Source organism: Electrophorus electricus, chromosome 4 (assembly GCF_041902795.1).
Source record: "Electrophorus electricus isolate QZ-2024a chromosome 4, ASM4190279v1, whole genome shotgun sequence".
Classification (NCBI taxonomy): Eukaryota; Metazoa; Chordata; class Actinopteri; order Gymnotiformes; family Gymnotidae; genus Electrophorus; species Electrophorus electricus.
Genome location: NC_137500.1, coordinates 38131132 through 38152021, shown reverse-complemented (window position 1 = coordinate 38152021; position 20890 = coordinate 38131132). Strand labels below are relative to the sequence as shown.

The window sequence follows — 20890 nt, the reverse complement described above, 5'->3', positions numbered from 1 at the left end:
AACATTATTGTTCAAGTTTTCCATAGTGTTGTTAAACAGGCTTATCCTCATCTTATCAAAAGGTGTCTTATTTTAGACTATTCAAAAAGAATGGAATAACCCAATATAGCATGTGCATTAAAATACTTTTTAATGAGTTTTTTTTACTATGCTAAATAAAGAAAACAGTAACTAAGTATCTTTAAAAATATATTTTTGCACTGTTATAGGCCTAGCCATTGACAATATGCAAAATACTATTATGATTTGCTGTCTTATTTATTTTGTGTGTGTGTGTGTGTGTGTGTGTGTGTGTGTGTGTGTGTGTGTGTGTGTGTGTGAGTGAGTGAGTGAGAGTTAGAGAAATTGAATGGAAACAAATCAGCAAACATTTAAAAAATGATTGTATAGTTAGCAAAAATGTTTTGATGCTGTGCTTAACAAATCAAAACTGTCCCAGTATTATTGCAGTGGTACGACCACATTTGCATTCATCTGGGTATGGGAGGCAGTGGTGGAGCACCTCTTTCCTTCTGCAGGGAACCTGCAGGAAACACAGAACACAAAGTTACATACTGTTGTTTTTGGTTACTTTGACCACACCTCAGTTGTCGTGAAAAACCAGGTAAACATCTAAGCTTAAGTGACTTTATACATTTAAGGGAAGTTCTAACTTTCTAAATTAAGAACTCGCAGACAAACCAGAACAGCCTGTGCTAGATAAGGATCTGAATGTAACGCCGGTGGGTTACTGTAACTCCCACCCTGATGTTGTACTCTCGGGTTGAGGTCAAAACCTCCCTTATGAGCACAGATGAGCACATAAACACCACAGCAGCCATACAGCAGAATGGATCTCACAGCATCTTCCCTGCACTTTACCTTTCCCTTCGTCCTTACCGGACTTGCTGGGGTACATCTTAGGGAAAGCAATGTAAGGCTCCGGAGGAGGCAAGTCTGATATGGGATGGAAAGAAAACTTCATCTCCCACTCATCTGAAAAGAAAGAAAAAGTGTGAACTGCTCTGTGGGTTGTATCAATGTCAAGGATAATCAGCCTGCTATATTGCATCTTTATGAAATAACGGGAGTAAGTTCATCCCTGTTATAAAGGGGGACAGACTGTCCCTGTTATAAAGGAATTTATATTAGGAATTTATATGATATAGCTAATGAAGTTCACTGGATTAATAACATGGGTATTTACAAATGCATTTGTGCAACCACTTAATTGAATTAGACTGTCACGCTGAAAAACATCTTGTTTGAATTAACAGCCATGTTGTAGGGTGTAGTTGTAACAAATAGCTAAATTAGTGCTTCCATAGACACATTTATACTCATTCCCATGTTTTTGAGGAATTCATCAATGAAATGCCATCATCAAGCTCTTACTGACTGTGTATTACACAGACATTAAGGTACATGACTTGTAATTGGAAGGTTGCTGGTTCAAGCCCCACTACTGCCAAGTTGCCACTGTTGGGCCCCTGAGCAAGACCCTTAACCCTCAAGTTGTACTCAGTCATAATTGTAAGTTGCTTTGGATAACAGTGTCAGCTAAATGCTGTGAAACTATTGCTTAGTTACCATTTATGAAACAAAGAACATAATCATATGATTATGACAAAATAAAGAACATAATCACATTCAATCATAGTGTAAAATCCCCCTGTGGTAACAGGGCAACACTGAATCTCTACATCTTATTAACTGGCTGAAAAGATTTCCTACTCAGTGCAGGTTTCACAGTGGTCAAGAGGATTAGATTCAGACCCACAACAGCCTCACATTATGACAAAATGTAATTATTTAGCATCAGACTACTCAAGACTACACATGGGCTTTGAAGTGGTGATCAGAGTATTTCAATCTGCATTAATAAGCAAGTTGCAAGTTACTTTGGTCTCATTCAATTTTCTTTGGCGGCATATGAGGTTCGGCCCTGAGAAAGTCAAAGGCTATGTCTGAAATGGTCTACACGTTTACTCATTTACTAATCCCCACACAGATACTTCTATATAGTACAGTGTAGGATTACATTCAGACAGACATTCTTGCTATCGTACCGCTGTTTGAGACTTTAGTTCTCGGAGGTGGAAACATGCTCTGGCAAGGAGCGACATCGGAAGGTAAACAACTGCTTTCATAACCTGGATCTAATACATTTCTTGCCATATACATGATACTTATTCAAAATTAACTCATGACACACCTGAACACATGACACACCTGCAAGTACATTGATTAGCAGGTACAGCTCTGTGGAGAGCCCTAGGTATAGCTACAACTAGTAAAGTTTGCTTTACACACACCACTAATTTCAATGTAAGTATTTTAACACTAAAATACACTGCAAAGTCTCACTTCTGACTTTCAAAGCCCTTGATGACCTAGCTCTGTCATATCTGTTTTACCCAGGTGTTATAGGCCATTTTGAATGCTTCACTCAGTAGAAGCAGGCCTGTTGGTAATCTTTAGGATAACCTGCAATTCTATTGGTCAGGAAAACACTAGAAATGCAGGTTGCATAGGTACTTATAGATTGTATTGTTATTTTTACTCTTTTTCATTTAAATGTTATTTGCAGCACTGCTATTTCATTAATGTACCTTGTCAGGTTGTTTCATATTTTCTAGTTAACGAACTTTGAGAACTTGGACTCACAATGAAAAGCTTAGCACTGTTATCGTTAAAAACAAGTTTTATTAGCTGGTGACCCATCAGGTTTTCTGAACGCTTCTTGTCGTGGGCGGTGTGGGGGCCTTACCGAAGCTGCGCTGAGGGTAGCTCTGGTAGCCATTGTCCATTGTAGGACAAGGTTGGGGAGGGAAGCCCCCGGGCCCAGACCTGTCTGGGGGTGGAGGAGGTCGGCCAGCTCCTCCACCACCTCCTTGACGAGAAGCAGGAGGAGGAGGAGGTGGAAGAGAACCTACAGGAGGAGATTCAAAAGTGCCACATCAAACCGCATTGTAACATTATTGCAAACAGAAAATAATTAAATTCATCCTGTTTTCTGGCCAAGGACATACCAGATCGCATTTGTCTTCCTGTTCCTGATTGTGGTGGTCTTGAAGTGGGTGGGGGTGGTGGGGGTCCAGAGCTCCCTGAGCGTGGGTTAGGTGGTGTTCTGTTGGTCAACTCCTCCCGTGGTGTGGGGGGCAGTGGAGGCAGGTCTGCTCTTCCTGAAGGCAGTGCTGGTGGAGGGTTACTTAAAGGTCTTGCCACTGGGGGGGTCGGTGGTTTATTTCCAAATGGAGGTGGTGGTGGTGGAGGTCCTTCACGAGAAAACGATCCCCTACTTCCTCCACTGGGTGGTGGTGGAGGGGGGAAATCATCTGATGCCGAGGGAATTGTGGGAAGCGGTGGACGACCACTGGAGGGAACAGGAGGCGGAGGAAACGATCCCCTACTTCCTCCACTGGGTGGTGGTGGAGGGGGGAAATCATCTGATGCCGAGGGAATTGTGGGAAGCGGTGGACGACCACTGGAGGGAACAGGAGGCGGAGGAAACGATCCCCTACTTCCTCCACTGGGTGGTGGTGGAGGGGGGAAATCATCTGATGCCGAGGGAATTGTGGGAAGCGGTGGACGACCACTGGAGGGAACAGGAGGCGGAGGAAACGATCCCCTACTTCCTCCACTGGGTGGTGGTGGAGGGGGGAAATCATCTGACGACGCAGATGGACTTCTGTGCAGCATGGGTGAGCGGGAACTGGATGGAACGGGTGGTGACGGTAAAGACGTTTGGCGGCGAGATGGGCCACTCGGAGGAAGGCTGGGGCGTCGGCTTGGTGGGGTGGTCTGTGCAGAAGGTGAGGAGCTTAGGTGTCTACCTCCCGGTAAAGGCGGAGGGCCACTGCTTGGCGAACTGCGCATGGTGGGGGACACCGGTGGCACACTACCCCTTCCAAGGGTACCTCGTGCAGGAGGGGTGTCTGGATGGCGAGGAGGAGTGCCAGCACTCTGGGCTGGGAACCTCCCACCAGTGGGTGGCATAGGGGGCCTAGCTGTTTAAAGATATGAATGCTAATGACTCAGTGAAGAACATATGAAACTGGACACAATTTGAACTGCCCAAATGTTTGTTTGATTGCTTATTAAGAAACAAAATGATAATTACCAGGACTGTCTCTGTTTCCTGGGGACCTTAGTTTTGGCATCCCACCCTGGAACAGTCCACCTAGACCACCTGGAGCTGTGCCACCCCCACCTCCACCTCCACCAGTAGCTCCACCTCCCTTGGGTTCTGCGGAATATTATATTCCACATATCTTATATTATAATATTATTATATTATTATAAATCAAGTGTAACTCTTGCGTTATAACACACTGAAAATGTTACTGCAAAAGACAACAAAATAGAATTGACCAACAATAACCAGATAAAGCTGAATCAAACATAATTTTTTCAGTATTTCGAAACCATGGAACACTAAGTATTTCTGTTAATGTTTTAATGGACTAAATGTTTCTTTGTAGTTGTCAAAGTTGCATTACAGTATAAAGACCGTGTGCAAAGGTCACTCACTATCAAGTACTGGGGCGCTGCGGTCATTGGTGACAGCTTTCTTAAGGCGTGTGCCTTTGTTGATATCGGACAGTAATGCATTCCTTCCGTGTTGCTCATTCTTACTCAGGGACGGTTTCTCTGTGTTTGCCTGAAAACCATTCAGTGCATGACACTAAGACAGTACACCAGTCATGCAGTAAAACGCCTTACCACCAGGTGGCGCTCTCGGGTCATTATTACGCCACAGTGAGCAAGCGGTAGCCTGTAGAGGAACAGCTCACCAGAGACTGTGTTGTAATATGATGATGAAATGTAGTGTATATTACATCGTGCTAATGAATTAGTCTTTACATCGCATAAGAAATGTTTATGTCTTAAGTCGCCACATTTCTTACCAAAGAGAATGTTGGAGGAGGAGGTGGTGGTGGAGGAGGACCAGGCATATTGTCTTCCTAATATCCTTTGTCTCACCTCAGAGCTGATGTGAATGACCATGCACACCTATACAGAGGGAGAGAAAACACAGAGAGAGGACGCAGCGCACACACACACACACACACACACACACACACACACACACACACACACACGCACACACACACACACGCACACACGCACACACACACACACACACACACACACACACACACACACATACACACACACACACACACACACACGCACGCACACACACACACACGCACACATACATACACACACACACAGAGAGAGAGAGAGAGAGAGAGAGAGACAGAGACAGATATGTGTGACATATGTTAGAGTATAGTCCGACAGACACACGCACACACACGCACACGCGCGCGCACACACACACACAGAGAGAGAGAGAGAGAGAAAGAGACACAGATATGTGTGACATATGTTAGAGTATAGTCCGACAGACAAACACACACACACGCACACACACACGCACACACACACACACATACACACAAACAAAACAAAAAAAACCACACACACATCAAATTTATAAAGCTAATTTATTAATTTTGGTGGAACTGATTAACACTGACAAGCATGCTAGCAAACCAGGAAGCTAAAGTGACTGACTGCTTCTTCTCTTTAAAAAACACTCACGTTGTTTTCATCCCTGCACTCAGCATGACACTTATGAGAGCTCCACCATGTCCGCCGCAATTAAACATGCACCATCAGCAGTGGCTCTCTCTCTCTCTTTACATGACAGATATATTCCTTGCACTCCTGCACACCTCTCTACAAGGCTCACGTCAGGACAACAGCCGTGACCCAATAACCTGCATGCATTGTCACTTTGATCTGAACAAAGAGTACGTCCTGCTGTTTTGTTGTGGGTTTGTTTGTTTGTTTGGTGCATTGTGGGTCAGGTCTCTTTGATTTGGCATGCTGAGCCCACACTGCCTTGTCTCCATGTCAGACTGCAGTAATTCATGACCTACAGGCGACCAGCAGAGCCACCTCTGCTCTGCTGCTCAAAAACTCAGAAACCCACACAAACGTGCTTATAGCCTGTGTGTTTATTATGCATATCTGGTTGTGTCTGACACAAAATGTATCTGTGTATCAAAATTATAACAAGTTTGTATTTACTAACAAGATATATACCATCGATCTACACACAACTGCTATGTTTCTGGGTCTTTCCTATTAAGTGGAACCTGGCTTGATAATTAGCATAAATAAGTGTTGCCCATATATAGTAGATGTGGAGCATATTCAGTTCTCATAGAGTGAAGCTTGCACTTCTCACCGGACGTTAGGTCTGTCGCCAGTAGTGCAGAAGTACCAAGTGTTTCATGCTCTCACTATGATTGCTCATCAGTGAAACCGCCTGGATGAAGAAAGCATTGGTGTTTGCATCTGCTGTAGGACTGTGTTGAGCTTCCTGGATTGTGCACCAGCCCCAATTTCAGTCTCTCGCACTCTCAGAAAAGTGTGCCCCCCATTTCCTCTGTAGGTACTGACTCAGGCTAGGCTACTCCCGAAGGTGAGATGCACAAGAGCTCGGTGAGCGGGGTCTGCACGTGGACCCGTGAGGCCGAATACGTATTGTGCACTGAAATATTCTACCTCCAAACTCTCCAAATCTACATTGCCAGAGTGCAAATGATTGTTTTCTTGATCAACGTTAATCACAGTACAAGTTTCTGCCTTGTTTTAGGACTGCTTCTAAAAAAGTGGAACAAACCAATCACCACCAGAATCATAGACACAGACATAGAAAGAAAGACAAACAAGAACAGACAAGAAAAATCATATCTTAACACAGCAGCTTTACTTTCAGTTTAAGGTGAGAATTCGAATTCATCACCAGGCAGGTATCTTATCAGAGCTGTTGGCCACAATTCAACACAGAAGTTAAGCTGTAATGAAAAATGCAAACCGACACCTTTGTAGTCTGGAAGTTTGAAAAGCACAAGGAAAGAAGGCACAAACAATCATTTACCACAACACCATGAAAGGTCAATATCTGCTGACACCTACCTGATCAAGGCAATCAGTAGCTCTTTGGTTTTCAGTAACGTAAAGATAAAAAAGTGCTAACATACGATAGGCTTGAGAGTTAAATGAGCATAAAATGTCGTTATTCAACTACTGAAAAAAAAAACGGTTTTTTCCATGCCCTTTGATCTTGTATGCTTCATATTTATTTTAGGCATCAAACTATTTTAGATGATGCCACTCAAGCACGTTGTAGACTGAGATCATATTTAAAAAGAGAAATTAAGAAAACAGGTTACAGGGGGCACCGTGCAATCTTTCTGAGAATGTAGGACAGTCAGTCATGTTTCCTTCTCTGAGTTTCCTCTCTGTTAGAGCCAGAAAGCAACCCAACCACCATCGCATAAAAAACCCACAAACTCTGACCTTCAACAACAGCCCCTGCACCCTCCCTAGGTTCCCTTTTTCCTGCTCTGCCCTACTCCCTCATCACTCTCCCTCAGTTTATCCATGTAAGCAGGACTCACCCTAGAATGACGCCGTAGAGGACCCACAAGTGCAGCTGCACGGGACGTGGCACTGCACTTCCTCTCGAGCGCCGCAGACAAATCGGATCTCACAGCAAGGACGTGCGTAGCCGTGCACAACACGCAAATGAGCGCTGCCGCACGCGCTACCATGTGCAGCCGCTACTGTCACTACGGGACTTTTGAACTCGTGCTAAATACACTAGTGGAAAGCAGAACTGAGTGACCGGTACAGTCAGAGACAAATAAGGTGTTGTGTCTTTCAAGAGCCTGTTTTTGGGGGGTGTTATATAATGAGTAATGCATGAAAAACCGGACTAAAAACGAACCGTTGTGTTGAATGCATCGCATTGCTACCTTACGTTGCATTTTAGTATGGACCTGTGGCTGGTGGAGTATTGTGCTGTCGTTGATGGGCCAAGCATGGAGGATATTTAGAGACAAACCACTATGCCATACATTACAGACTCACGCGAGCATAATACCATTTCACGGCAGAGGAAGCCTGATTTCGACTCAGTAGTATTTAAAACCCATCACCTTTATGTTAACATGCAAGGCGTTCTTCAGTCCATATCTGATACTTGTCTTATAATCAGCTGCGCATATCAAGAGAGACAAACGAATCCGGGACAGCAGCCTGAAGTCTGCTTCCTCGTCACAGGTGGGTTTGTATGACGTCTTTAGCTTTAGGAAGGTCTATCAGTCAGCTAGAGAGCAGGACAGTCATGTTAAGAGGAGTCCACGTATGGTAATATAATATGCTATAAACGGGTCAGTACGATACTGAAATCAAGGGTGGAACAAAACAAATCAAGGGTGCTATGATAACAATGTTAGGTTTATTGTTTAGGATATCTTGTGCAACACGATATTAATATTTTATGTGTTAAATCCCAAAAGCCACGAATCCTGGAATTTATAAGCAATTTCAGATAAAGTCTGTTTACGTGCCTGGTTTTGGCAGATGTTTTCACGCAGACATCCAAGGCCCTTAAAAGAGGGGAATGTGAACAATACAATATTACATTTTAATATGCTGTATTGAACGTTAATTTCTTCTGGATTTTAATGTTGTATTGATATCATTACTTCTCTACTGCAAACCTTATGAAAATAATTTAAAAGAAAGAAAAAAAGAAAATCTAGAGCAATAGATCTAAGGCCATTTGGAACAAACTCATTTACTATTATTCTGCAACTAAAACACATAAAGCTGTATAAATTTTGTAATAAATTACAGTTAAGAGATAAATACAACAGTCTTACAACACTCAATACATTTCTAACCCTACGTTTAGTCACTATACACACTGAGGCATGACAAGTTAATTTAAAAAAAAAAAGTATGGTCAAGTGACTATTATGCAGCAAACATTTATGCACTGGGGTGCCACAGCACTTCATTTCCAGGTATATTTAGCCCTCCAGTATGTCCAAAATGATGTCAGAATCCTTTTAACCATGTTACAACATACTGAGCTCAATAAGTCGCCCAGCAAACACAGCTATGGTTCCAATTATGCACACTGCCATGAACACACAGAGCAGAATGTAATCCAAAACCATGGCAACAAATTTCCACTCCTCACAAGCCTAGAGAGAAAGAGAGAGAGAGAGAGAGAGAGAGAGAGAGAGAGAGAGAGAGAGAGAGAGAGAGAGAGAGAGAGGACAAGAGGGATTACTGTGTGGGAAATTATTTAACGAGTTTGAAAATTTGATAATCTGATTATTACTGATTATTTGAGCCAATTTTCAGATTGAGGAGTTTACGTCCAATAAAAAGGTTTAACCATTAGGTCATTGTGTGGAACTTCCATTAAAGGAAGCAAATGTTAATGGTCTTACATTGTTAGACTCCTCGTCCGACTTCATAGTCTCCGCGATGTATTTGACACCCTCTATGGCACTCCGCACCTCCGGGTGTTTGGCCATGGGTGACTGGTAGGGCACACTCGTGGGCATGGGCTTGCCCGAAATGTCTGAGATGTCCAGGTCAATGGCCAAAATGTTATTGGTGTTTTTCTCCACACATGGCCTCTTCATAGAAGAGAAGAACATCAGGTGGGGTACGGTCTCAATGAAAACCTGGTTCAGGAAAAACAAGAAAGATCTGATAAATGTGTGATAGATCATTTCTGTACATATTTATTTGCTCAGTCATTTATTTGGAAATGTTATTATAAGCAAAGACTATTGTACATTGAAGAGGAAGGATGGTGTTGGCATGGCATCATTTGTATATATTTGTGTGTGCATGCATTTTCCACATTTTGGCATGCTTCACACTCATCTGAAAATAAAATCAGATGATTGTCTTATCTACATCCAATACACCACAACCACAAAAGCAAAAATTGTTCAAATTGAGCAAAAAAGAAAGATTGAAATATCCCATTTTACATAAGTAGTCGGACTCTTTGTCATGACACTCGCCACTGCACTTTGATGCAACTCACTTCGGTTAATTCTCCACTTCACCTGTGCCTAACCGACTAGACAGTAAGGGCACACAAACATCTGTACAAGGTCTCAAGATATATTGAGTTGTTGGTGTGTGTCAGAGTGAGAGCCACGAGGTCGTGAGAGTCATAGAACTTCAGCTCTCTGTTGTCTGAACTGTTCCCCATGTCAAACCTGCCTCTGGTGTTTGTTTCCATAAAGCGTTATTTTGGTCTTATCTCATGTGTGGTAGTAATGTCTGGTAAACTGTAGGCGCTTGAGTTGGTTGGTCCTTGAGAGCAAAGAATTTGTTCTGGAAATCTTCCCAAACAGCATGTGGTTACGTAGGTGGTAAATGACGGTGGTTTGGGAGATTTTATTATTATTTATTTCATGGTAAGATTTAGGATATATTCACATACATACACAAACAGTGCATGAAATGAGGCCACCATGAGGACCTAACATGGATATGGATAATATACTGCTCCCACCACTAGGTGGCAGCACCAGGTAAGGCTGGTGAACATTAAGAATAACAGTGCTGTAGTATAAACATACACATATTTATTGGTAAACATAGCATAAGTCTGAATCAATGCTCTGCACAGAAGGGAAGTGGCAACATGAAAGGCCACTGTAAGCTTTGCTTGGTTTGTCTCGTTGGATTATCAGACTGCACAGACGCTAGAGAATAAACACCAAAATCACGTACAGTAATAGTCCAAAGACTGCATGCAGTGTGCCTCACTTGGCAGTGAGAGGCTGGTGTATGTCTACTGTACCCACCTTACGGACCCACGCCGGCATGGTGTGTGTGCTGGGGGAGCGGTGGTGTGTGTTTATGACGACGACTGTGATGATGATGGAGGCGATGACGAAGATCATGGTGAAGAGCATGTATTTGCCAATGAGTGGGACGGCACTGGAGGTGGAGGGGATCAGCTCGACGATCACCAGCAAGAACACCGTCAGAGACAACAGGACCGAGATACTGAGCGTCATCTTCTCACCTACGCACGCACGCACACACACACGCACACACATTTTCTGAATACATGAATTGAAGGCAGAAGAAATGCAAGATCCTATTACACATACTTCAGCTGTCTTGTTAAAGTTTATTATCAGGAGATAGGCTAAATGTGTACAACAGGCCCCTAAACTCAATTTTCTCCCAGATCAGCTTATATATAACCTCCTGTGTTCACGCCCTATGCTAAGTCTTAAGGTCAGGGTGAAGGACACTGTTGGTTTGACAGAGCTATATTAGCATTGCATGGGCTCATTCATACGCACAGCTGTACTCCAATGGACAACACACACACACGAACGTGTCGAGGACGCTGACACCAGGAAAGGTTTTAAATGTATGTTTATGCCGTTCTCTATTTTTTAGGGCTTTTGCATGTAAAAGAAACGCTGCCGTGGTGTAACGTGGGCGCATGTCCTTATAAATATAGAGCAGGTTTCATTTGTGTGCCGGTGAGTACTGCACAGTGATCATGTACATGGAACTGGTGTAAAACAGGAACTCTGTATACCAGAGTATAAGTCACAATGCCTTAAAGTTTCAGTTAACATACTAATCCATGCCGGATACTGGTACTGTGGAAGCCCCATTTCCCTTATATGCTTAAGACTGCGTTGCGACCAAATCCCCCACCAGCAACAAAATCTGTCAGCGTGGTGTGTCGATGTAACACCATTCAAACCCTCACAGTGGGAGCACAGCAAACCATTACAACACTGTGGAAAGCAAGTGGCCCTTGGCCCCAACACCACACTTGGGGATCCTCGTATCCTGAGATATTACCAGGCAGGTGCTGGGTGCTGACTCTGGAGATAGCGCCTTTAGCCTTTAGCACGCGCCACCGAACAGGGCAAGTTCAACGCCCTGCCACTGCTCAAAGTGATGGATCGATACAGACGCCAGCACGGCACCCTCTCAGTAGAGCTGCTACATACCCTAAACACAGACTGGCTGACTACAGAAGGTACAGACTGGCACAGACGAGGTTTTTTCCAGCCATTTCGTATTGCTCCATGCAGGGAGGTTACCAAAAATACAGGCACACAAATATTCTGTATGAAGAATATAGCAACTGGGCCACATGGAAAAACGATTACTATGGCATTATTACACCAGACTGTTTCTCTCACTAAATCACATTAAAAGCACTTAGTGGTGTGGAAGTGCAGAGAGAGAAACAGAGAGAGAGAGAGAGAGAGAGAGAGAGAGATGTGTGTGTGATATGTGATGTATAATACATTAGAATCAGACTGGCAGACATGGTGAGAACAGAGCCTAATGAGAGAGACTGAGACACAGTCAAACCCATCCGCGCCACAGACACACACATATACACACACACTAATGTCACAGGAAACCTCTTCAACACGAGACAATCTCAGTCACAAATGCATTTAGTCTGAAGAAGCCGCACAAGGAACATAGAATGTATTCATCCATTTATCTCTCCACAGGTTTACCTATTCACCCATTCATCCCTCCACAAGTTTACCAATTCATCCACTCTTCCACTTGAGATAATAAAATGATATTGTAAACAGAAAAATATGGATGGTCCAGAGCAAACTGGCTTCATGCAGGAAAGGCCTCTGTAGGTTTCAGCATAAATCGTCAGGAGGCCTCTGACAGGCCTCTAGGGGCCTCAGTCGAGGAGGGAGCCTTGATTCAAGGACAGGACAGCCCGCTCAAGCACCAAGAAACAATATGGGTAGCCGGTGATATAGAATATGACCACCTTTTAAAAAAGTAAAAGTAGTTCAGGATGAACCTAATGGTACCAAGAACCAGTTGGTGTAAGTATTGAATATCAATTTGCATACATTGAATAATGTATGGTTTGGAGAAAAATAGTGGAACCGGGACAAGTTTTTATGAAAACATAAACATGGTTATGAAGAAAATGTCTAAAAAGTGTGCCCACCTGAGACTGTTAGACATTCTCCGGACAATGCCTCGTTTGTGACATTGAGCTCAGTATAAAGATGGGACCAGCTCTTCTCTTCAATTAATTCCAGAGTCTGCATCTTTATTTCTATTTAGTGTGTATTGAGTAAACAGTCTTGAATTTAGGAAAATCTAGCAACAACACACTCCCCATTTCATGGGTCTACCCATTCATCCAGCCACCTTGGCGGAGCATCCATGCCGTCTCTTTTCCACCACCCCTTCCTTCCTGTCCACCCGTTTTTATGGCATTTTAACTGACGCTTTTATGCAAAGAGGCTTACAACTATGACTGAGAACAGCTTGAGCAATTGAGGGTTACGGGTCTTACTCAGGGGTCCCAACAGTGGCAACCTGGCATTGGTGGGGCTTGAACCAACAACCTTCCGATTACAAGTCACGTACCTTAAGCACTGAGCTACCACTGCCACTACCACCTGTCCGTCCTCCCCCCCAGCCACACACAGGCTGAGCGTTCTCTCCCTACCGGAGTCGGTGGGCAGGTAGAAGACCAGGCCGGTGAGGAAGGAGAAGAGAATGCAGGGGATGATCACATTCACGATGAAGTAGAGGGGGAGCCTCAGCATCAGGAAGTGGTAGGTGATGTCCAGGTAGGGTGTGTCGGGGCAGCATGCGTAATACACCCAGTGCTTCCAGTTCCTGTAATCCTTCATCACCCACTCGCCGCTCTCCATGAAGTTACTCAAGTCTGGTCGGTCGCTGTCCTAATGGAGAGGCAGAGAGAAGGATCGTGCACATAAGGGGACGAGGAACTGACGTGGGCTGTGAAGAGATTTGATCAAACTTCACTTTAATTTGATAAGACGTCAGAGCGATCCTCAGTGGACATGCAGCTGTCCTCGCATCAGGTAAGAGGAAGCTGAAACTTTTATGTTAATTTCAAGCTGAATGTGGATTCATAGGTTTCACAGATTTCAACGGTTACATTAAAATGCAAACATGCTCTCAGAGGGGTGTGTGAAATTTTCTAAGTGTGCCTAAGTTCTCCGAGTTCATTTAGCCTTTTTACAGATCTTTCACTGCACTGTCAGACCACAGTGCACCGGTGAACAGTTGTTAAGTGATGAAGGGGTTATTACAGGGTTGATGACCACCAGGTTGCCATCGAAGGTCCATGTGCCCAGTTTCATGCTGCAGTTCTGAAGGTCGAAAGGGAAGTGGAGCACAATGATCTCACAGTAGCTCTTGAAGATGGCTGGAGGGTTCCACGTGATCATTCCTGTGTGATCCAGCAGAACTTTGGTCTCGTGCACAATCGCAAAGTCTCCGTCGGCACTGTACAAACACGGGGAGGCAGAGATCAGAGAACTGTGAGGTCAGAGGCAACAGAATCAAGCCATAACTTCCCATTCAAAAACAGACACAACACACCGCAGTGCAACGGCGTCAGTGGGGAGTGGTGAGGAGTGCGAGGAGGATAAAGAGGCGTGGATAAGGCCACCTAGAGTCCGGTGTACGAGTGCATGAGCGCGGGTGCGTAGGGGAGTGTGTGTGTGAGAGAGAGTGTGTGCATGTGTTTAAAAGTATCTTATTGCTGGGAGTGAGAAGTCCAGATTTAGGTTGATGAAGTGCAAGTGCTGGTTCTGGATTCTCTGCCCCCGCCACACACACACACACACCACATAAACACGCCGCAAGTCCACGCCAGCGCGGCGATCACACCGCTTTGAAGTGAGCGTGTGGGTCAGCTCCTGTTGCATGCGTGTGTTCAGACGCAGAAGAAAAAAAAAAGCAGCAGGAATTTTAAAAAGTAGCAGTGTGATACTTGTTGTAGAGGACGAGGTCGGGTCTCCAGATATCCGAGGATGGAACGCGGACCTTCTTAATCCCGCCGTAATCCTCTGGGTTCCACTGCAGGTTCACATCTTTCCATTGCTAAGAGACAAAGTAGTGGGTCGCTTAATGATGTTCACCAAAACAAATACCCACAAGTCTTTGAAGAGAGACTGAAATATTTTTATATGTTCGTTTTTTGAGTACCTGTTTCAGGCGAACGTTGCTTGTGACAATCTGGTTGACTTCATCCTGTCGAAGAACACACAGCCGAAAATGTAAAACCTTTGATACTGACCTCCGGCATTTGAACAGAGAAGGGAGCTGTTGCAGACTGACTATAGACAGCAAATCCTACCACACTGATCAGCTGGATTAGTTGCAGTCCGACAGTGACCACCACGGCATCCTTAAAGTGATTGACAGGTCTGACCACTTTATTATACCCACTGAAGAGATTTTTAACCAGCCGGGTCTCATCCTCAGAGCCCCAGGAAACTCCTGCTCAACACAAAACACAGTTGATGTACAGCCACCCAAAAAGGCGCCCAAACACCTTTCTGCTTAATACTGTTGCTACATCCCATTCTTCAGGTGATCCACTTGAGATCATGCTCTGTTAGAAGCTTTCCAGAATCAAGCAACTAAAGAATTCCCTTATCAAGAGGTACGCTAAGTGGTTTAGTCTGTTCTCACTGTACAGACTAAAATGAAACGTTAGGTGGTGGTGGTGCTGCGGCTCCTGTAAACAAGCCGGCAGCGAGCCATGGGGTTGTGACGTGGTGTTCTGGCAGCAGACGTTCTCACACTGCTGGACATGAATCGAGGTGCCTTGGGTCAAATTTCCATGACGGCTAGCGTTACCGGAAAGGCGATCCCAATTCCATTCCAAGTTTAACATTCGATGGCATGTCATAGCAGAGCTTCACAGCCTTTACGTGCCATGGAAGGCCTTATTTCTACTTCCGCCAGCAGATTATTTGGTCCAAATATGCAGCACATAATAAATGTTTATCTTAGAGATTTGGCTCTTCATCAGTATAGATCTTCATTTACAATGTTCCGTCTTCTCAATCAGTAAATGTACAATAATGTCCAAAGGGGTAATAATAAAGTTGCCAGGGGTCACTTGGACATCTGGAGCTGTCAATCAAATCAATGCTTTGTGCAGTTTAAAAACAAATGGTATATTTCATCTCACACTCTATAAACAATTATTAAAACTGCTTCTCAAGCTCCTAGTTTATGTTCTTCACACTTACATTAGCTCTAGCATTGGAGATATACAACTATTCAGGAGCGACACTAACTGGATCCTATTAATCAGAAAGAACTAGAAACACAGTAGTACTGACACTATCATAATAATAATCGTCATTTGATTTTTTTACTGACAAAAACGGAAGCCAAAACCTGTACCTGCAAAGAGAAACAGGATCCAGGAGAGCAACGGAAACCACTTCATGTTGCCGGCACTGGTGTCTACAAAGAAAAATCAATTTCCTCTTTTATATGGAGAAAGCGGATGAAAAACGGTTATGGTTCAGAAAGCCTCCGTTATTCGTATCTGCTGTGAGTGGCTTTGGTCTGAGTGGAGCTGTCTGCCTCTCCCACTCTCAGTGAACTCAAACTCCTCAACCACGTAACGCATGAAACCAGAGACAAACTCTGCTCTAATCCATGTACTCTTCCTCAGTTAACACACACACACACACACACACACACACACACACACACAGCATAAACATAATGTAACAGAATACTGATATTTCAACAAGTTAAATCACTACATTTATTCATTTATACATTTTGAGCTTAAACTTGTTTTAATAATAGATGCCGAAGAACAACGAAAAAACTATCTGGTTAAACACCAGTCATTTGGCACGTGGACAACATACACCAGGGGTTTGTTTTTTGCTCTCTGTCCTGCTTTAAGCAGTCTCTGATCAGTGGTTTTTGGAAGCCTGTACCATATCGGTTCTTTCAGATAAGCTTTACTGACACAACGGAGAAATGCGTAAGTATTTTGGGCGAAGACTGTAAAAGGGCATCATTCACTGTGCCCAAAGGTGCTTTCATGCATGGAGATTTTATATTAAAGGGCCCTGCTCTGTCATTTCACAAGCCGCTGGTGGCGAGACCAACGCTCGGGGTTCGCCCGTTCCAGATGGCTGAGCACGACATTACTGCAGCCTTCTGCAGCGTTCCACCTTCCCCCACCTGCTGTTCCCACATCCTCCACCTTCCACAGCCTGAACCCACCTGCAGTTCGAATGCCCTTTAACCCCACAAACAACCCGATACCACAGATCACGCCTTCCTGTAAGAGTCAGAAACATGTCCGTTCTGACTCACAATATGCTTTTAGTCTTTAAGCGTATTTTCTCCGCTTAGCCATTCTGGAGGGCCTAGACTGGCTATTGCATCCTGGTCGTACACACTACCCTAGTGCATGCTGGAAATCCGAACCCCACCCCCCACCCCCCCGCTCCAGCAGACTGTGTTTCTTTTCACCATCCCCCCACCATACCCCTGGACCATTCATCTTATTTAGAGAACTGCCAGATCTGACAACTGCTGAATTAAGAGAGATCAGTATCCCACCCACCCTGATACACCCACCGAGAGAGAGACAGACAGAGAGAGACAGACACAGAGAGACTGAACCCAGACCACTTGAATCCCAGTTCTGCACGTGTCCCGCCTGGCAGGATTAAACCTGTTCGACCTTGAGAGGACGAGAGGAGTGGGAGAGGTAGAGGAGAGCCCCATTTAGGAAGCCCCACCATGCCAAGAGTGTGCAGAGAGCAGGTCTGAAAGCTACCATTACCAATCCACACAGAGCTCTGCTGGAGTCCTGCCCTCCTGCTCTCTTTATCTCGGCTGCCCTCCACGTGATTAACGGTCTCTTTAGAACTCAGTCCAAACATGGAAACAAACACACAGCTGCTGGAGATCTTTCCAGAGGTCCAATGCACCCCCCTCTGCTATCTCTGCATGTTATAGTGTCTGCCCAGATTACCTACATCACTCTGCCTTTGGAGAAGGGCATTAACATGGTATAAGAGGATTTTATGTGTGTGGGAGTGTGTGCGTATACATATATATATATATATATATATATATATATATATATATATATATACATACATATACATACATATCTATCTATCTATCTATCTATCTATCTATCTATATATATATATACATATACACACACACACACACACACACAGTGCACCACACAAGGTTTCCAAAGAAAAAGCACATGTATGTATATATGCGTGTGTATATATATATTTTTCATTAATTCAGTCCATGTTTAATACTAGCAGCAGAGGTGACAGCTCTGTGCAATTGTTCACTTCCACCTTGTTCAGCCGACCCAGAAAGGTCAATTACCTTGCACATCACGTGAGGGCATCGCAATTCATTAGTACGAAGGGCGCAGGTGTCCCGCCATACATTCAGCTCAATTTATTTGACGTGCGGATCAGTTTAGACGCTGCGGCACTACCGGGGAGCAGGCGGGACGTTCCGGCTGCATCGCCAACCCTGCTGCCCCAGGCTATTAACACCGCTGGTGAAACGTCTGCTATGAGACTGAACGGACTGTTTTGCTCCCCGTCAGTTGGACCTTAAAGGTACGGCAGGTGTATCCATGAGCAATACTGAACGATCCCTCCAATTATCTGATCACTTTGGATTCCTTTTGTCCCAATACTACAGCCAATGCTTCTACAAAAAGGTTACATTTATGGATGCCATTTTATCTATGTGAACTTAAAGAACAACTGAGCCTCATTTGGAAACACGGACACACAACCTACAGCACCAGTAGCAAAGCTTTGCCTCATCACCACGGAGGCAGTGATGAGGTCTTCTAGAGCAGAGGTTAAAAACAGGAAAGACATCTGGCATTGTAAAGCCACGTGGCTTTTAATAAACCAACCTACACTGGTGTTTCCAGGGTCAACCAAGAAAACAATGGGGAATAATTGAATGGGATTTCATGGCAAATTAAGACTCACCAGCTGCCAACAGACATGAATGACAAAGGGACCGCCCCCAAATCAGTAATCTCAACCAGAGAGCACGCCACAGCACCCCCAATAAGGCAATTCCAGACACAGACGAAGATCCATTTTAATAGCCTAGAGGCAGGATATTTGAATGGGGGTGAAACAGTGACAGGATGAGAAGTCTTGACAGCATTTTGAGGCTTCAGGATGGGTTGGGGCTATGCCCATCATCAGTTAATTATTAATTAAAGATTTATTAAAAACAGAACCCCCCCCCCCCAGAAGAATCATGCCTCCCCTTGTTGGCATACGTGTCCATCAGTGTGATTTGATGGGCGTGAGGCTGACTGAGGTATTGTGGCTTCTGTGCTAATATCTAAAAGGGATCAATGTGATTGATGCAGGGTTGGGAGGGCTCACAGCATCCAAGCCTAGGGTCATCAGATGCTGGGGTCCGTGTAAACACGTAGACCTGACAAACACGTACAAGGCATTATGTCATGTTCACCCTACGAGGAGCCAGTGTGTGCAACGTTTACTCTTTTGGGGAGCGGATTACGAAAACACACCTCGGTTTTGAGCTTGAAACCACATCAACACGCACTGTGGGAGAAGGTTGTGCAATTAATCCTTCTGAATATATGCAACCAACACCGTGTCTAAAAGTGAAGTTTAATAAATTAATGTATTCATGCTCAATTCATATACAAAAAAAACCCAAAAACATTACAACCAAAATACATCAGCCAGATCTGTTAAGAGTGCAAGAGTTTTTTGTTTTGATTATTATTATTATTATTATTATTATTTGAAGCCCAGATCACCATAAAATACAAAGTAGACAGACTGTGATATCATTCAGGAACTGAGCTAGAGTTTCAACTCAAGAGGTTCCACACCTTACGGCAGATATCAGGCAGAGACAAGTGACTAAAAAATATCACAGGGCTTTAAAATTAATGGTGACACTTTACTTGAAGAGCCATGTGTGAATATTTTACATGACATTCCTAGGACACTTAATATGAAGAGCATGAGTATAAATAATATTAAATGCCTGCAATAAAAAAAATAATCTTGCTGACTGGAAAACAACATTGAAGCAGTAAATTAATCAAAATTATATTTCAAACCCAAATTTTAGAATACGACACCCAGGGCTGGCATCCACTATAATACTGCACCGACCACCACACCGAATGCATGTCACTGGCAATGTACCTGACAACTGAAGTGTGTCCACACTGATTTAATAAACATTTCTTTACAAGGTTTATATTGCAGCTTTTATTTCAGGCAGTCCAAGCAAAGTGTCACCAAAAAATTCACCGGAATCTTTCACATTTACGTGTTAGAAAACCCAAAAGACCCGTTTGGCAAGTGGGAACTACTATACAACTACGGGACAAATCAAAGCACAGCCACGACACACCGGACTTTGCGAGCTTCTGCCACACGGCAAATGGGAGGTGCTACGGGGCTATCCCATAATAACCCTGAAACCCTCCCTCGCTCGGCGCGTCCCCGCCGTTCGTTTCCGACGACCCCCGACAAAAATGGGGAGGAGACATGCAAATGTAAGGTACAAAATCCACGCCCATGAAACGGGTGAGAACAGAACATTAAGCAATTAGTACTGGTCCATCGGACTGGGAGTGGGGTTGGGGGTGGCTGAGAGGAGAAAAGAATACTGCTTTTCAAAGAGTCCTTCATAACCTGATTTATGTCTTTGCACAAAAAAAGAAACAGTAATGCAGCGCAGGACCGCAGACCGCGCCGACGATGGGCAGGCAGGGCAGGGCGGTGGGCGGGGCTAGAACAGGATGTCCTCGTTCTTGATCAGAGACTCCACCACCTGTCTCTGGTAGCGGATGTCGTTCAGCGCCGTCATGGCGTCGAGGTCAGGCGCGCGCATCAGGGTGGGCCCGAACACGATGCCCAGGTTCTCTGCGTTCATCAGGTTGTCCTTCTCGTGTTGGGTCACCCTGCACACATGCACACAAAACAGATGCGCGATGTAATAAAGGGGGGGGGGGGCGGGAGACGGCCCCCCTCAGTAACGTCAACGGCAACAACGACGGTGAGCCAAATTTGCATGATAAAGACATGAGAGTGACAGACCCAGGCACACACAGGGGACGCGCTCGCGCTGTGCTGGGCAGTTAAGGCACGTGCGGGAGCCGCTGCTT

The 20890-nt window shown here is 44.4% G+C and overlaps 3 protein-coding genes across 17 annotated transcripts in view; all 3 read right to left on the bottom strand.

The window, feature by feature from the left end:
• Window positions 1-113: 113 nt before the first annotated feature.
• On the bottom strand, window positions 114-8149 carry wipf1a (WAS/WASL interacting protein family, member 1a). 4 transcript variants are annotated; one of them, XM_081713672.1, is made up of 7 exons: window positions 4890-8149; window positions 4513-4642; window positions 4103-4228; window positions 3012-3989; window positions 2750-2911; window positions 862-975; window positions 114-523 (listed from the first exon to the last, which is right to left on the bottom strand). In XM_081713672.1, exons 1-7 carry the CDS (start codon window positions 4935-4937, stop codon window positions 471-473), a joined length of 1611 nt encoding a protein of 536 aa, XP_081569798.1. In that variant the 5' UTR covers window positions 4938-8149; the 3' UTR covers window positions 114-470. The 4 variants fall into 4 exon arrangements, with proteins under 4 accessions (XP_081569798.1, XP_081569799.1, XP_081569797.1 ...); XM_081713673.1 differs by having other exon boundaries at window positions 880-975; XM_081713671.1 differs by having other exon boundaries at window positions 114-975; window positions 4890-4995; window positions 6979-8149.
• A 137-nt stretch (window positions 8150-8286) lies between these two features.
• LOC113589376 (acetylcholine receptor subunit alpha) lies at window positions 8287-16313 on the bottom strand. The gene is made up of 9 exons (XM_027028997.2): window positions 16096-16313; window positions 15035-15177; window positions 14884-14928; window positions 14669-14778; window positions 13983-14178; window positions 13370-13607; window positions 10695-10918; window positions 9312-9551; window positions 8287-9059 (listed from the first exon to the last, which is right to left on the bottom strand). Exons 1-9 carry the CDS (start codon window positions 16139-16141, stop codon window positions 8931-8933), a joined length of 1371 nt encoding a protein of 456 aa, XP_026884798.2. The 5' UTR covers window positions 16142-16313; the 3' UTR covers window positions 8287-8930.
• A 3046-nt stretch (window positions 16314-19359) lies between these two features.
• chn1 (chimerin 1) overlaps window positions 19360-20890 on the bottom strand; it is a 36869-nt gene continuing 35338 nt past the window's right edge. For all 12 annotated transcript variants that reach the window (XM_081713664.1, XM_081713667.1, XM_081713663.1 and 9 more), the window contains one exon: window positions 19360-20686. In XM_081713664.1, the coding sequence (XP_081569790.1) occupies window positions 20515-20686 (172 nt within the window). In that variant the 3' untranslated portion in view covers window positions 19360-20514. The remainder of the gene's footprint in view (window positions 20687-20890) is intronic.